Source organism: Triticum dicoccoides, chromosome 1B (assembly GCF_002162155.2).
Source record: "Triticum dicoccoides isolate Atlit2015 ecotype Zavitan chromosome 1B, WEW_v2.0, whole genome shotgun sequence".
NCBI lineage: Eukaryota > Viridiplantae > Streptophyta > Magnoliopsida > Poales > Poaceae > Triticum > Triticum dicoccoides.
The window spans coordinates 188,090,382-188,108,277 of NC_041381.1; the positions used below are offsets into that span (position 1 = coordinate 188,090,382).

At 49.1% G+C, this 17,896-nt stretch overlaps 1 protein-coding gene and 1 long non-coding RNA gene across 2 annotated transcripts; one reads left to right on the plus strand and one right to left on the minus strand.

The window, feature by feature from the left end:
• The first annotated feature begins 8,522 nt into the window (after positions 1-8,522).
• Positions 8,523-9,795, plus strand: LOC119303600. The gene is made up of 4 exons (XR_005147958.1): positions 8,523-8,708; positions 8,941-9,017; positions 9,099-9,175; positions 9,495-9,795. It is a non-coding gene; the product is annotated as an uncharacterized LOC119303600 (long non-coding RNA).
• A 473-nt stretch (positions 9,796-10,268) lies between these two features.
• LOC119327517 (PHD finger protein ALFIN-LIKE 1) lies at positions 10,269-16,575 on the minus strand. The gene is made up of 5 exons (XM_037600621.1): positions 16,344-16,575; positions 16,238-16,270; positions 15,914-16,136; positions 11,047-11,176; positions 10,269-10,977 (listed from the first exon to the last, which is right to left on the minus strand). The coding sequence occupies exons 1-5, from the start codon at positions 16,465-16,467 to the stop codon at positions 10,714-10,716; spliced, it is 774 nt and encodes a 257-aa protein (XP_037456518.1). The 5' UTR covers positions 16,468-16,575; the 3' UTR covers positions 10,269-10,713.
• Between the last annotated feature and the right edge of the window lie 1,321 nt (positions 16,576-17,896).

Genomic DNA, 17,896 nt, shown 5'->3' on the forward strand with positions numbered 1-17,896 from the left:
CACCGCTTCGTCCTCGTCTCCGCCGCACCGTCGTCATCCCCGAACTCCTCCCCAACGGCCTCGTCAAGCCTCGTCGGCCCACCTCCTCAGCAACGAGGGTGAGCCGCGGTCCCCTTCTCGAACCCAACCCCCACCCCCCGTACGCTGTCGAGTTCGCCGTGGCCGCGTCCGGCCCCTGCGCACCCCGCAGTGCGTCCCCGCCTCCACCACGTGTCGTCCCGAAATTGCCGCGTCTACAGCTGCCCGCCTTCACGCTCCCCGCTACTCCCGCGACTGTCGCCACCCGCCATGGTCTCGCCTCCGCAATCGCCCTCTGCCACCTGCTGCTGCACTGCGCTGCAGCCGCCCGCCGCCGTCTGTCGCATCTCCGCTGCCCCTATGTCTCCCACACCGCCCGTACGCGCGCGTTGTCCCGCCTGCGAGCCGAGCAACTCACCCCATCCCCTGCCGCAGCTGCGGCTGGCCGTGCCCACTACCCCTCGAGCTGCTGCTGCTGCTCTTGCTGCTTTCGCTGCCCGCCAGAGCCCGTGCCTCTGTCTGCCGCGCCGCTGCATAGCTCCGTCGCCTAGCGCCGCTCCCGCCTCCGCCCGCCACAGCAGTCGTCCAGCTGCTCCTCGCGCGCCGCTCGCACATCCTGCAGCTCCGCCCGCAGCGCGCCCACCCCTACCCCGTTGTCGCCCGTAGTCCCCTCGTTGGCCGCCGCCCCACCGGTCGGCCGTGTCATGGCCGTCGGCGCGCGCCCTCCTGGGCGCCCGAGCACACGGACGCCCGCAGCCTCTGGCCAATAACGCCCGCCCCGCCAGGCTAGTTGGGCCTATGGCAGGTCGGCCCGGCCCCCTATTAAAAAAGTGAAAATTTTAAAAAGATTTAAAATAAAAATAAGTGATAGAATTAATTTATTGATTAATTAATTAATTATGATTAATTAGCCTAATCACCGGATTAGTTGAAACTTAATTAATTAACTAGACCTAGTCTATGACAGGGGGACCCATCCCACGTTGACCAGTCAAACTTTGACTAGTCAACGGGGACCCCCTGGACCCACATGTCATCCTTTGTGTACACTATTGTGTACACAGAGCTGGGTGCACCTAGCATTTAATCTTTCAAATTAATAATAATTTCAAAATTTGTTTAAATCTTTGAAAAATCATATAAAATAACACGTAACTCGGATGAAAAAGTTTTATACATGAAAGTTGCTCAGAGAAATAAGACGAATCCGATTACGCCCTCCGTTTGTGTGTCACACGTCCTAGCATAGCGAACATGGAACCGTACCCCTCTGTTTCATCTGTTCGAAAATGCCAAACTTCGGGAAAACATTCCCGGATGTTTTCCCCCTTCGCCGGTAACATGTAGTACTGCATTAGAAAACCCTGAGCACCGCGTATCGTCATGTAATGCTTAGTAATGCATCTGTGTGCTTTGTATTTACTGTTTCTTCCCCCTCTTCTCTCCAGTAGACCCCAAGACCATTGTCGATGCCACTATGATCGACTATGTCACCGACGACCCTTCTTCCCTTTCAGCAGAGCTTCCAGGCAAGCAAACCCCCCCTTGATCTTTTCGATATCGCCCATCCCATTCTCTCTCATGCCTGCATTAGATTTTGCTACTGTTATTGATTGCTCCTATTCTGATACATAGCCTGCTTTTGTAACATGCTTTTGTACCTTACCTGCTTATCCTAAACTGCTTAGTATAGGTTGGTTGGTGATTCTCTAGTGACCCCTCACCTTCTCCCAGTTGCCCCGGGTTGATGACCGATGACTCGATCAACATGATCGACGACCAGAGCCCGACACATCACCTCACCCCCTTTAGTTGCTCGTCTCTGCAGAGCTACTATCGAGTGCCGAGGGTGATACCTCGTAATGCACTCCTGATGATAACTTTGTAGTGTAGCTACTCGGTCGTGGTCGTCGAGGGTGATTCCTCCTTCATCACTTCCGATACGACTCTTTCGTGCAACACCTCAAGTGTGAACCCTGTGGGTGATTCCTCATATGTTCACCTTGATGGTTACATCTAGTGGAATCCATCGAGGGTGATTCCTCGGGTTTTCCCCCTTGATGTTTTGGACACATGGATACCTTAACTTTACTTCAGACCTTTGTTAAAGTCTGGCGGGCCTAATGAGCACCCGTGGGAGATACCTGTGAAAGTCAGGTGGGCCCGGACTTGTTACGGTGGTGGCTGGTTGTTTAGCCGTATCACCTAGGAGGGGGTGGTAGCTCCGGACTTGTCCCGACAGCCATCACTTCTTTTAATAATGCACTAACAGGTTTGGGTATTTGTTTTGAGTTATCCACTAGCCTTTACGCACTAACCACCAAGCGGGAACAGATATGGGCACACGGTGTCGTAGTATCAGCCGAAGGTTTGTCAAACGTCCAGTTCAGCATTGCGGCACGGCTGGGCCGGCACCATCCATGACAGAGGTGGAGCCTAGACCCCCTGTGCAACGACCCGGAGTGCAAAGGGCCATGGGCCCAAGACCTCGGAGTGTTTAGGATGTAGACCAGCGGGGACCTCTTCTGTTGAGCCTAGGTAGGGCTTTGACGTGTTGATCTTCCGAGGCCGGGCATTGACCCAGTAAAGTGTGTCTGGCCAGAGTAATCTAGCGTGTTGGGAAATGTGGTGCACCCCTGCAGGGAAGTTAACTATTCGAATAGCCGTGTGCATGGTAACGGACGCTTAGAGTGGTATCCTGATCCGTTACAACTAGAAACGAATACTTGAGATATGTGATGGATATGTTGGCTCTGGGATTTCTTTCTCGCAGAGTCGAGGAAGGATCTATGGGCGTTAATACTACAACATGCTTGTTAATTAATATGCTATTATGTACTCTTCTGAATGCTGCAAGATGCTTGAAGATGCTAGTCTTCGATAGGCTAGGCCTTCCCTTATATTCTGGCATTCTGTAGTATAGTCCATAGATACAAACCTTCCATTTGATACCAATGCATACTTAGTATAGATCTGATGCTTGCGAATACTTTGGATGAGTACGCACGGGTGCTTTGCTATCCCTTTTCCCCCTTTTTCTTCTTCTTTTCGGTTGTTGCAACCATTTGGTGGATCCTAGGAGCCAGATGCCATCCCTGTCGACTACTACTACCCCGAGGGTGCCTACTTCTACATGGAGCCCGCCGACGACCAGGAGTAGTTAGGAGGTCCCTGGCAGGAGGTCTTTCCTCTTCGATCGTTGATGTTTGTGCTTGCCTCCCTGATCTTGATCGTACACGTTTGCGTGTATGATTAGTGTACGATTGAATCGGGAGCGTCACAGATGTGTTCCAAGTGCATTTTTTTCTAAGTTTTTCTTTATCTGTAGTTCAAAAATTAGATGTTGGGAGTTTCATATAATATAGGATGGCAATTTTTGTAAACTAGACCATGGCAAGTTGTAATTTTTTGTTTTATTTGTCTTCTTTTGTATCCGATGATTTTTTTTGTTTATGGCATTTTGAAAAAGGAAGTAGCTAACTGGGCCTAGCCCATTTTCCCCCGCGCTATTTGGGCCAACTTGAGGTCAATCCGGAGAGGGGGGATGTTTCACTCGATGGAACCTCCCCCTAGCGAACATTTTAGAGAGGGGGAATGGTTCGCTGGATGGCACCTCCCCTAGTGAACATTTGGTAACTCAGGGGAACACTATATTTGACGTTCGAACGGTATTTGAATCCCTAAAACAAATCTCTTGCAGTCTTTTCCCCTACCAAATCAAGCCCCCAGCTAAGATTTTCTCTCGCCCCGATTGCCTAAGCGAGGGATAAGTCAACTCTGCTCGCACGCGACAACCACCACTTTCCCGTTCGCACCAAGTGCATAGATCGTGTGGGAACGAACCTCATGCCATTGCCGGCGAATGGGAGGCCTCGGTGTGGCTGTCACCGCCAACACCCCAACCGTCTCCGACACTACATGTTGAACAAAGCAATTGTCGTACAGACAATCTGAGCTAGTTGTGGGGACGCCACATCTTGGACCAACACCGCTGGGGTAGTAGCTCACTGCCACCATGCCACATAGGTAATGCAACCCCCTCCCCCCTTTGCCCCCTTTATTATGAATCATTATTCCTATACATTACTGAAATACAAAGCAATAGTAAACTTGAACTATCCTTGCAGTGGATCATTTGGTGATGTACGATGCAACTATAGAATTATCATTGTCAATTCGCCGACACTAACATTTCTAACGCATTGTCACCTTTATATCAAACCTTCCACTTTTCATTATCTCTACTATTAAAGAAGAGTTGTAAGTTATTTCGTCCTCCAGGTATGTTTGCCTCCTCATCCCACCGATTTTTCTCTCTCCAAACCGACACCCACCTCGGCAACGTTTATGCCTTTTTATACTGATTTTTTGACACGATTTCCTTCAACCGCTAATCTTACCAAATGACCAATGTAGCCCCAAAAGGTCCTCCGTTATACACAACAAATCAATTATTATCAAATCTTACCAAATCGAATACTGTCATCACCTTTCCTAGCGCTAAAACCACCCTCCCATTACTACCATTGATAATCGAAGTGCTATTACTTCCCAAAATCTCAAATGATCAAAAATATAAAGATCTCTTGAAGTCTTTTTCCCGAATAAATCAAGCTCTCTGGCTAAGCTTTTCTCTCACCCTGATTTTGCCTAAGCAAGGGGTAGGTCAACTCCGCTCGTAGGTGGTGGCCGCCTCCTTCCCGCTTTCTCCAAGTACAAAGATTGAACGAACTGCATCCCATCGCCGACGGACGGGACAGCCTGCATATAGCTGCCCCCGCCACCGGCCAACAACCCAATCCTCGACGACACTACGTGATAAACAAAGCGACCATCATACAGATGATCGACGCTAGCTGTGGGGATGCATTGTTAGGGTAGCAGTTCGCTGCCACCATCATGCCACCTTAGAGCAACTCCAACGGGCCGACCCAAACGGACGGTGATTTCGTCCGCATTTTGTCCGTTTGGGTCGGTTAGGCGGACACGAATGTCCGCTTTCGCGTTTGGGTTGGCGTATGCGCCCAACGCTCGCCTGGCCCATTTTAACGGCGCCGACAAAAAAAACTATGCATGCATATTTCAAATGAAAACAACTTAATTAAACATTAAAGCCGGTCAGAAAGGCCGGTGAAAGTCCACGCGTACACATTAACACTAAAAGAAATTAAAAAACAATCTAACTACGAGGCGGCGCGCTCCCCAGCGCGCCCTAGGCGTCATCCTCGTCGTCATCCTCGGGGTCGGTGAGGTCGATGAGCGTCGGTGAAGGGCCGGTCCAGGGGAACGTCGTGTTCCATGCGGCGGCGATGTAGGCCGGGGGCAGCTGTTCCGGCGGGGGCAGTGCTGACGCAGGGGGGGCTGTGCGGCTGCCTGTGCAGCCGCGGCCTGGCTCGCCTCCTCCTCAGCCTCGCGCGCCTCCTCTCGAGGTCGCGCTCGAGCATCTCCTTCTACACGCCGCGATGCTGCTCCTCGGCCAGCCGTTGCTGGCGCCATATCTCGAGGTACGCCGCCTCTTGCGTCGGGGTCGCCCCCATCCAAACCGGTGGCGCGGACACCCACTCACGCATCACTCCTGTCCAGGAGAAGCGCGCGATGGGCTCCGGCTCCGGCTCGGGCTCCGGGTCGGCCTTGACGAGGTGTCGGGAAGGGGACGGTGGGGCCATCGGCGGCACCACGCAATCGCCGGCCGCGGAGAGGGCAAGGGCCTGCGCCATGTCCGCCTCGTAGCGAGCCTCCTCTTCCTCCACCGCCTCCACCCTGCGCCGCTCGTCCTCCTCGCTCTTGCGATAGACCGCCGCAAGGGCCGCCTGGTAGGCGTCCTCCGCTGCCTGGTCCTCCTCGCGGACTACGAGTGGGGGCGACGGCACGCTGCGGTCGACCTCTCGCGTGCCGCGTCGCCTCGCCTCCTCATGCTCGAAGGCGAACCACCTCTTCCAGTTCGGCGAGTCGGTGCCGTAGGTGGCGTCGCGGCGCTGCTCCGGCGTTAGCAACACCCGCCGGCACCGCACCTCCTCCGCGTGCGCCCTAGCCGACCGCGGCGCCGCCGGCACTGGGATCCTCTCTGGATCCAGATGCCAGTCGTGCGGAAGGGTGACGTCGGGGTACGGCAGAGGCACGCGGTGCTGCCAGTGCCACTCTGCCTGGTGCACTGGCACGTTCACGTGCACCCTCTGCCGGCGAGCCGGCGCCGGCGGAGGCGGTAGGAACTCGGAGGGGAAAGGACGACGGGGGCCTTGCCCTTGGCCTTGCTGCTGCTGCCGGCGCCAGAGAAGAGCCCCATTTGGCTAGGGTTTGCCGGTGACGAGGGAGCGAGCTTGCCTAGATGTGGACGTCGAGTTAGGATGAGGACGGCCCCGCCGCGCGGTTGGCTTAAAAAGGGGCGACCGCCGTCACTGACGCGTGGGCCCATGGTCATAAATTAAGCTGACCACGTGGGCAGCGGGTAGCTGGACGACCGCCGGGTCGGTCCGCGGCGGACAGCGAGAAGGCGCGCGGCGTTCGTTCGGCGTCCGCGCCGACGCATTTGGGGTGCAAATTTGGGCCGTAAATGCGTCGGCGCGAACGCGAAGCGGACGTGATTTGAATTTGGGTCGGTGCATTGGGCCACCACTTTTGCCCGCGCCAACCCAAATGAACGGGGGCGGACGAAATGGATCGTCCTATTGAAGTTGCTCTTAGGTAATGCGGCCCTTCGCTCATTTGTTCCGAACCGTTGTTCATATATATTAATGGAATAAAAAGCAATAGTAAACGTGAATTGTCCATGCAGCAGATCATTTGGTGATGCCTCATGCAATTATTCTTACAAGACCATACAAAGTCATACAACAGTAAAACTAAAGCTGCCGTCTAAGTAACAAACTGTCGCTACACCTATCCAGTTGATGAAGGGGCGTAGATAGCTTGAGCCTAATACCAAACAGACATCGCAGCCAAGCCTAACATCTAAGACCTGAGACCCAAACCTAGCCACTTGCCGGGTCTGGAGCACACACTGGTCCGGTGTGCTCTCAGAGGCCGCCGCCGCCAACTGCCACCGCTCCATCTTCAGAACTGTACTGATGCATCAACCTTGCTCGGTCTAGCTATCGTCGACGCCACCACGGCGCCCAACGACACCTTCTCCCTGCACGCAAACAGCTGAGCATGTCGCGGTCGCCACTGATACACCTCAGCGCCATGCTGCCAAGTACCACCAGCCGACACAGCTTGAAGTCCTTGGAAGATTTGTCGTGCGTAGCACCTGCCAACCAGGCATGAAGCGTAGCACCTGTCAGTTAGGCATGACCTGACATCTCCACCGAAGCTCCGTGCAAGACGAAGCCGCTCCACCTCCTGCCTCTGACTTCCAGCGCTGCTCCGCAAACGATGCTCCCAAGAGAGAAACGACACCGCAGTGTCGCCATCGTCCGATCTGGAACACCAGATCCTAGGGTTTCCCCCAGAGCAGCACGAGTAGGTCGACAGTAGTTACATGACGATGCTTCCATCAAGGTAACGGCGAGACCGCCGCCATCGCCTGCCGTCGGCTCGGTTTTCACCGGCAACCATGTCTCCCTACTCGTAGTCGGGACAAGATGATGGATCTCGAGATCCGATCACCAAACCTCTGGCCGGCCATCTCTGGAAGAAGATGACCACCACGTCCACCAGCGTCACCATGCCGGGCACGCGTCGCCGCCGGCACCCCCATGGTGCCTAGAGGCCGACAAGCCCCGACGAACACCACGCCTCGCCAGCCGCCATGGCCCAGACCCAAGCACCACCAGATCCAGATCGGATCGGGGTCAAGGGCCCCAAGCCGTAGCCGCCGCGGAGGCAGCAGCACTGGACGGTGCCCTGCCCTCCACCCTGCCGTAGGACCGAGTCATCGTCGGAGCTCCGCAGCGCCACGCCGCCAAGCCGCCGCCGGAAGAACTCGCGCCGCCGCCAGGAGAGAGAGAGACACGCCAGGGAGAGGCCCCGCCGCCGCCGGCACTGCCTGGGCTTTGCCCGACTATGTCCCTCGGCGGCGGCGAGGGAGGAGGGAGGGTGTTTGAGGGCCCGTGGCGGAGGGAGCTAGGGTTCCCCCGAGTCGCCTCAGAGAGGGACACGGGGGACGGGGTGGATGTCAATGAAAAGAAAAAAGAAAACCCTTATGATGCTATTTTTTGGCTGAGTTCACAATCTCCTTTTTTTTTAGGATGAGTTCACAATCTCCTAGTTACCTATATTTTGGTCTTCCTGCAGACCTGGACCAGTATTTCATCAGTGAGTGCAGGGGCGAATCTACGTTGAGAGTCGTGGGGGCGAATGCCCCCACTTGATTTTTCGGCCCACTTATACACAGCCTGGGATATAGAACATTGCCCCCGCTCAGGTCAGGAGATTTGCCCCCGCTCAGCCCATATATCCATGTGAGAGAAGGCAGCAACGGAGCAGCCCATCTGAGAGAATACAACATGCACATGCGTTCGGTGTTCCTCTCTCAAAGAAAAGAAGAAAATGTGCACGTACGCACGTCCTGACTAATCTACTTCTCTCCTCACCCCCGCCGCCGCCTGGCTCTAAACTGCGTAGCCTTATGCGCCGCCGGCTGCCCCTCCGATGATAAGCCTCGATCTGTACCGTGCACGCCGGCCGTCTGGCTGGCCGGCCGTGTCGCCGTTCCTAAGGGAAAAACAAGCGCGCCACTTATCAAGCCCTAGGTTCAGTTCTGATCTATTCCTTTCTAATTTTCCTATTATCAGTCTATCATGGTTCCACGTTTAAAGGTACAAACTGGTAGTTAGGTTGATTGAACCTAGCTTCATGTAACAATTTTGTAGGAATAAGTTTAAGCATGTGGCTGTCGGAGTAGAATAAAATCTATATACTGTATTAATATTGTGCCTTCATGTAAGTCAATGTATTTATTGTTTAACTATTTGACATCTACAGGAAAGTTAATGGAGAGATTCTTTACAAAATCCACAACTGGCATTGAAATAATCGATCTGAATTAACAAGCTTACTCGGTAATGTGCTCAGGCTTATATTTTTATCTGTCAATGTTTACATTCTCTTTATATTTAAACATGATTTTATTTTTCCTACAGCTTGAAGGCTAAAATCAAGGATGTACCAAGAAAAGGAACAACATATTCATATTTCTCAAGTTATTCTTCCTTAAGTGGTTAGTTTACTTTCATTTGGCAATGAACTTGTCATAGTTACGTGTGTGATGACATTCTTATATAAGCAAGTATACGATTTTGCTTCTTACACACTATATGTATGCTTGTGTGGTTGTTTTTTTAAATCATCCACCTATTAGTTCGTATATATGTTTTTGAAAAAAAAATCGTATACCTCTTTGCCCCCTCTCGGTTTTTATCCTGGCTCCGCCCTTGAGTGAGTGGATACTTGCTAGCCATGTTCAGTATTGTTTCAATTAGCTCCTATTGTTGTAGCTATAACTCAACTACAATAATGTTCTTGATGTTAATTTGCAGGAGTACCATTGTGCGTGCTCATGAACCCTTTGTTGCATATTCCCTCGGCTTGACACATGATACATGTTCGACCATGTCTGTATGGATGGCATGGTATTGAGCATAACTCGGCCGGATAACCAGATGCAAATGATACATGTTCGACCATGTCCGTATGGATGGCATGGTGTTGAGCACAACTCGGATGGATAACCAGATGCAGTGCCAAAATGTCTGCAATTTGCATGTTCTGAAAATATGTATTGCAACCTTGCGATTATTTAACGGTTATAGAGGCACTAGCCATAAAAAATAATGTTTATTTACTATCTACCAAATAGAACCATAGGTTTGTTTTTACCAAATAACTACTGATTTGTAAACCAATGTACAACTGATTTGGTCTAAGGATGCTTGAAAAATAATTAACTCTCATTCTTTGCTGAGATACTAAAGGCCAGAGAAGAGCTGAAAAGATGAGCCATTGACATAGGAGATGAGATTATGATACGAAGACGGAGATACTAAAGGTCAAAAAAGAGCTGAAAGGATGAGCCATTGACATAAGTAGTGAGCTTGTATATATAATACGAAATACGTATTTATCTAACACAAATGGATGTCACTGAAATATGTTTAAATACATCATCTAGATAACTCCATTTAAGCGACAAGTAATACGGATCAACAAGTAATATGGATCGACTTTATATATACCACCGTATAAACGAGCTGGCTCTAAGCCATACTGCCGGTCAGTCGGCGTTGCAGAGCAGCTCCTTGAAGAATGCAGCATCGATAAACCAGCTATTGTTTGTTTTTCAGGATAACCAAAATTGTTATTCCACAACAGGTTTCACATGACAGCTGAACAGACTAATAATACATATATTAACATAGATAGAATAGTATAAATAAACCTCACGGATTATTGGAACATGAACTTCCCATGAAAAGTTACACATATTTTCATCATTCTACTATCCCTTCCCGGCAACATACACCTTTGACTCCTCTTCAGGACATGGAAACGTTAGAAGGCTTTGAAAATGTGTGTCATCTTCCCTCACAAGCATTAGCATCATCACCATATGTAAACCTGAAACGAAAGGTACAGTAAACATAGCAAGACGGTAGTAGTTAGCCTTGCACAAGGAGTCTAAAAGTCTCAACCGCTGCTGCTGCTGCTTCAAGGCCCCCATCCATGGGGGCCGTCCCCCGCCAAAAGGAGGCGGCGCTGCTACTGCCTAGGTCTCTTGGAGCTGCAGCTTGGGCATTTGTACTGCTTTATGCTCTCCGCCTTCGCCGGAGTTATCTTCACGCACTTGCCATGGTACCACCTCTCGCACACGTCGCACCCAATCCAGAATTCCTCGGCGCTGTATATGCCACCACATGTTCCGCATAAGGTCTCGCTGTGGTCGCCGTCATCTTCATCGTAGCCTTCATCGGCATCCCTGGCATTATTTTCTGCACGTGGTGGTGGCGGCGCCTCGACTGTATGCTGAGGAGACACAGTAAAATTAAAATAAGAGAGAAGAAGAGATCAAAACAGCAAAGAATTTCCTGTTACCTTTGATGGCAGCTTGTTTCTACCGCTGTTGTCAATACCACCTGATCTGTCCCTCTCCTTCGATTGTCTCATACCTGAGATGACTTCATACACGGTTGGCAAATCATTCATCATTCCAAATAAACGCTTCCTGTTGAATTGCCAAGTGAAATAATGAGATAACATAATAACAGCGCAAACTCTTACTCTTTGCAACAAAATAAAATGATAACAGAGGGCAGCGAATCTGTTCTGTATTTACATTCACTGTTACTTTGACCATTTTGTCAGATTTATTTGCAACTATACGTATTACTCAACTTGTCCCTCAAATTTGAGGGACAAGTTTTTCCGGACGGAGGGAGTATTATCCTGATAAATTTGTGACCCTATAGTTCAACTAGGCCCACACATAATCTAGTTTCTCTAAGCGCATCCCTCATAAAATCCAAAGGTGGGCTCAAACCAAGGATGTCCATGATTGCATAGCTATACACATAAAATTAGGAAAATGAATATTGCTTAAATAAAACTCTGATCCCACCAATAAATTCCAAAGCTAGAAGTTCTAGCAAAACATTGAAAACTACCAAGTGCTCAATTATTTATTCAATTGTGAGTTTTTGAGGGAACAAATGACAAAAAGAAATATAAGGATTCGCTCCCTGTAGGAAATCAACTGTTCTTACTTAGCACATCACCAATTGTTCTTACTTAGCTTCTTAAAATCCAAACCAAAATATTCAACCAGTTCTACATATCTCAGACTTCAAAAAACACGGAATAGATTTCTTGCATAGCATCCTTTGACAAAGGGTACCACTACTATGTATAAAAAGGGGGGCAGCCCCAGTGCATGTAGCTCCCGCTTGCGCAGGGTCTGGGGAAGGGTCCGACCACTTTGGGTCTATTGTACGCAGCCTTTCCCTACATTTCTGCAAGAGGCTGTTTCCAGGACTTGAACCCGTGACCGGTACCACTACTATGTATGGTGATGCAAAATGAAAAAATACAAGCATACTGGCCATCATCAATACTAGCATACGAGTGATTTTTACTTGACGAACTAATAACAATATATCATCCATAAATATATACCATATAGAAGCATTCCAAGGACACAGATAGTCAACCCACAGTTTAAGACAGTTCATGTTAGCAAAACAAGCAAACACAGTTGCTACAATCTGATACCACACTATACTTTCTTAAGAACAAATTCAGCCGATTGTTTTATCAGGGAGCAATTACAAAATAAAATTTAGCGTCTGCGAGTATAGAAATGTAGCTATCTAAGATTATTAGGACAGTTAAACACAAACAGAAATGGTCCCAACACGGAGCACATAGGTCCGGACAACTTTAGAGATCTGCATACCACAGACACCCAAAATGGGAATATAATGACAAGGTGAAAAGCAGGCATTATGCAATTCAATTAACATTGAGGCAAACAACAGGTGCTAAATTCTTACATGGTAAGCAATTACAGGAAACTAGAAGCAACTGCAATAAAGAACTCATAAATGTCAGGCCCTGTTTGATAGCTTAGTAGTATTTGCTAATTAGTGGTTTCGCTACCACTAAAAATTGTAGTATTAATACTGCAAGTATTTCCAAAACCATGGTGTGTCCTGTATTAAAAAGAGAACCCTTAGTCCCTCAAATGCTAATCTGTTTAGTTCAAACTCTTCTTTGATCAGGGTAAGAACACCAAACATATACAAAAAAAATGTAGAGAAGACGACTTGAGTAGTACAACGTATCTTTAAGGATCATTAAGATGGAAAAAATTCTCACAAATGCGACAGACATCAAAGAGAGAAGACTAAATTTTGCAAAACCACAAGCATTTTGTACAAACTATCACAAAATTCCAGATTGGTCCAGCCCATAGCAAATTAGCAAAAGGTCTAGAAGCTTTCATAACACATGACTCCAGATTTAAGATTGAACCCTCTAGGCACAACTCCAACCCCTTGCAGCCTTGGTCAAACCTCTGCATGGGTTTATGGGTAGGTCAAAGCCAATAGGCTAACAAGTGGACCAGGCTCGTCAGTATGGTTGCATATAATGGTCCAATCTTAAATCTAGACTTTTTGCGACACAAAAACTTCTTAAATCTGTAGCTATGGGAAATACATGTTTCAATATGGATTCTTGTGAGTGTAATATTTAGTGGATGTTATACATAATTTATGCAAGATATAAATAAATCTCTGGAGGAAATACATGGTACAACCTCAAAACTCTAGAATAGCATTTTATGGCAATATTGAGGGAGATAAAATTTTCACAAAAGCAAACAGAATAATTCTTCTCCACAGAAGAGAGAGGTTACCATGTGGAAATTGTTATTGCCTTCAGAAGGAAGTTCTTTTTCTTATTTAGATGCATCTTCAAAAGTTACCACCATACTAACCATCAAGGTTCAAAAAAGCGCTAGGCTTTAATTCCTAGTTTTGCCTCTTCCTAGTGCCTGTCTCACCTAATCGCACGCCTAGCACTAGCACGACTAAGCACTAGGCATTCTGATTTCAAGCACATGCCTAGGCGTGCTTTTATTTAGCCATGCCAACCACAAGAGGGGCAGAAAGAAACATGGATGTGATTTTCTTTCCACACACACAAAAAAAAAAAAACTTCCTATACGCCACACCATCCTCCATTTGGCTTCAGAAGATCTTTTTTGTATTTAGATGCGTCTTCAGAAGTTAACACCATACTAACCATCAAGGTTCGAAAAAGCACTAGGCGTAAATTCCTAGTTCTGTCTCTGCCTAGTGCTTGTCTCACCTAAGCCGCTAGGCGTACGCCTAGCACTAGCACGATTAAGCGCTAGGCATTCTGCTTCCAAGCGCGTGCGTAAAAAAAAAATACACACACACACACCTAGGCACGCGCTTGGAAGCAGAATGCCATGGTAACCATAGAGGGACAGAAAGAATACATGGATGTGATTTCCTTTTCCACAAAAAAACATAACTTCCTATACACCACATCATCCTCCATGTGACCAGTGGGCACGGCACAGACTAGATACAGTAAACTCATGCACAAAAACTGAAACCTCTGTTGATATTAGGCATGCTTGGAATTTGATATCACGATTACAATATAGAAGAAAAAAAAGTTGCCTCATTTCGGTGAGGTTACTACTACTCATCATGAGTTCATATAATTTCTCTCCACTTGACTATTCTTTCATTACTAAGATGGAGCATGCAGAGTTGCAGAGAACCATTATAGATTGGACTAGATCTCTTTCTCCAGCAGATCACAGGATAACCACTAAAGAAGGCCCAAAAACACGCCATGTAGAGAAGACTTAGTATCACAATGGTACTTGAGAAATCAAAAATTAAATCTAGACCAGACAGCAGATCACTGTTCAGACTAAGGATGGCAATTTTATCCACGGATATGGATACCCGTGGATACCGACCCGAATGGACAGGGTTTGGATACAATCTTATACCCATGGACAACGCCTGAACCCGACCCGATTAATCATGGATAGGGCATGGGTATAATTTTATACCCGTGGATATATCCAAACCCGGCCCGTAAGTGTATACCCTGTCCGCTTTTATTTATTATAATAAAATATCAACAAAAAAAATCCTAATCCCCACTGAGTAATTACTCCACCGCTCCTTCCCATTCTCGTCTCCTCGGTAAACGACTCGTCAATCTTCATTAAGGATCTTCTCATCTCCTCGACTCCTACTCCTGCGGACCTAGATATAGCCGGCGCTGCCATCCACATGTGGTGCCGCACTGCAGCAGCCAACTCCGTGGGCAAGAGGCTGGCCGGCTCCATCTCCATAGATCCCCCTGACTCCTCCATCTCAGCTTTCCCAAGCACGCAGCAAACCACCAGTTTGTATGTGCGACAGCGAGTTGGAGCACGACGATGCAGCGTGCGGCGGCGCGCACGACCAGGAGTATGGCAGCGCAGAGGCGCAACGAGGCAGGCGCAGACCATGACGAGGAGCAGGACCACGTCGTGGAGGCGATGACCGCGCCAAACAGCCAACCGTCAGGGTAAGATTTTTTGTTCCTGCTCGTGTACATCTAGTGCTTGTGCGTGGATGTGCATGACGTGCTTGTTCGTGAGTTTGTATTAATAATTAGAGTAGAGAACAAGAGATTTTGTAGTGGTCAATTTCTGTTTTTTAGTTCGTGGCAAGAGAAAAAACAGACTTTACTGCATTACTGATCTGTGGTGGTCAATTTCAGTCAGGTTAGACTACAAATCTGACTAAAAAGTGAAATCTGACTACAAATCAGAGAACAAGAGAATATGATATTTCTAGTGGTCAATTCAAGTCAGATTCCACTTTTGTACACATGACCTGATCTACGGATATGCCTGTTAATTAGTACAGTAATTCGTTTTTACAAAATCTGTCAGTTTATTTCTGAATTTCTATCAAGTGGATTGTGAATGATTAGTATAAAGTTAGAATCTGACTGATTAAGATTCATTTGCTAACTTGGTCCATGTCATGTGCTCAACTTCGTCCATGTCATCTGCTGAATAGAAGAGCTCACAGTCTGTTGCTTTAGTTATTAGTTTTTTTGGTTGTAAAAATTGCAATTTAGGTATCGAAATTGTACAGTTCAGGCGCAGGTACGTGCATAACATGCAAATTCTAACATTAACCTCAAATCCCAACAAGTTCCCCAGAAGTCCCTTGATGCCCTGTAGATATATCCCCTTGTCTATACAGGACACCAACAAAGTCATGACTTGCCTCTTATAAGCTAATAATAGTTCCGTAGACTGTCCGGATTTAGAACCTTAACATGAGTGCGTGACACTGGCACTGCAGCAAAAAAGCATCACTCGTCAAACCCAAAGGAACAGAGGGGGGCATCATACCGGTCGTTGCGGGTGAGCCGCGCGGCATAGTAGAAAGCTACGGAGACAAGCCACGAATCGGAGTGGACGGCGACGAGCGCGAGCCAGTCGCTGCGCTTCATCCCGTCGCGCGCAAAGTTGATCCCGAGCGCCGGCTCCGGCAGCTCGGTGGGCACCTCCTCCGCGGGCAGCGCCACCTCCCACGCCTCGTTAGCGTACCCGTACAGGCACAGGTTCTCCTTCTCTGTCGGGACACGAAAGCACATCGCGATCTGAGGAGGCCAGCTCGCAGCCAATTGAATCGAAACTGTAGCAGAGAGGGGAGAGATCGCGTCGGGGCCTCACCTGGATCGCACTGCGCGTAGAACTCCTCGACGTCTGCGAAGGAAGGGAGAAGGATTAGGGCTAGGTTTGGGGTTTAGGAGGCGGGGAGGGAGTGGGGGGCGCGTACCGTGGGTGAGGGCGCGGTGGATGGCGTTGCGGCGGGCGCGGTAGTCCTTGAAGATGTCCTCGACGGTGCGGGGGGCTGAGCCGCCGCCACCGCCCGCACCTGAGCGGCGGTAGGAGGCGTCCATCGCGGGGATGGGGGCGCCGCCTCTCGTGATCTCCGGCGAGGCGGGGGAGGCTGGGAGGAGATGACTGATCGCGATGCGGGAGACAGAGGCAGGGAAGTGAAGAGGAGTATACACGGGTTCGGGTGGGGGTGATGACGCGAACGAAGGGGAGATGTGCAAGAATTTGCTCTTTTGCGTCCGGCTCCCTGCAAATATCCGAATCTCCGTATAAGGAAACGAAAAGGTCAAATTTGCAAACCATGAACCCTCGCCAAATTTCAATTTGTTACCTCTAAATCATGAAACTTCAAAGTATTGAAATTGTTCACGTTTTTTACCCTAATAGGGGCTTAACGTTCCATATAGGAGTACCCTGGCACAAATAAAGATTTCCTCGGGAGGCTCATTCGAATGGGCGACACCACCATAAAACATCTCTCCAAAAAAACCACTTTCAGGAAAGTTCAGGTCTTCAGGAATTCTCATTCTATAACAGAGATTGTCATGCTAGTCACTTCTATAAGGGCGTGTTTGGTAGGTTGCATACAGCCCAACCAGGCCCGAGCCAGATGAAATTGGGCCGTTTGGTTGCTTGCAGGCCGGCCTGGCTCGCATCTGCACGGACCTTAAAGCACCCCTCAGCCTGGCTCGCTGGGAACGCTCGAATCGGTCGTTTCCAGCTAGCCAGGCTAAGTGGGGCGGAAAACGAAGACGCGGTATAGGGCGCGGTGCAGGGGGGATGCGGGCGGAGATGAAGGGAGGGGAAAATCGGCTAAGGCGGGGTGCCGCAAAATATACCCTCACCACCCCATTTCCTCGCTCACCTTTGTAGATGTAGGATAAACCCTCCTTTGTTGTTGGCACCGGTGGCTGCGATGACTCAGATCTGCGGCTAGGACGGCGACGGCGATTAAGATTTGCGGCTGCGACACTCCCCTGCAGCGACAAGAGGCGACAGGCGCACTCCTCGGCGGCGGCGGCTGCTTCTCCCTTTCTTCTTCGTCTCCATCCAGCCCTCCTCGTCTCCGCCATGTCTCCCCCGACCTCGAAGTTCGTAAGCTACCCCCCTCCACCTCCTCTATTATGTGTTAGGTCATTCGATAGGCGCGTTTAGGGTTGATAGCGCCATCGCTGACCGCATCATGGATGTCGCTTAGGTTGTGGATGAACGGGCGAAGCTTCTAGTTCAGGCCTGGATCATGTTTGTCCATAAGAGAGTTGTTCGTCGGAATGAGAGACCTCGTATCCGGTATGGTCCGATGTTAATCCGGTATCAAGAGAGGATAGCGAATCTGAATTACATCTACAACTGCAACGACACAGAGGCTCTGTGGATGCTTCGAATGAAAAGAGCACTTTCGCCAGGCTTGTGCAGACGTTTAGGAGCAGGGGGTTGCTAGAAGATAGCATCCACACCACTATGGAAGAGCAAGTCGCCATGTTCCTCCAT

Excerpts from the sequence above, each read along its gene's own strand:
- LOC119327517 (XM_037600621.1), bottom strand. The coding sequence starts at position 16,467 with ATGGACGCCTCCTACCGCCGCTCAGGTGCGGGCGGTGGCGGCGGCTCA. Across the intron at positions 16,271-16,343 it reads CCACCGCGCCCTCACCCACG|ACGTCGAGGAGTTCTACGCG; the intron begins GTACGCGCCCCC and ends CTTCCTTCGCAG. Across the intron at positions 16,137-16,237 it reads CTACGCGCAGTGCGATCCAG|AGAAGGAGAACCTGTGCCTG; the intron begins GTGAGGCCCCGA and ends GTGTCCCGACAG.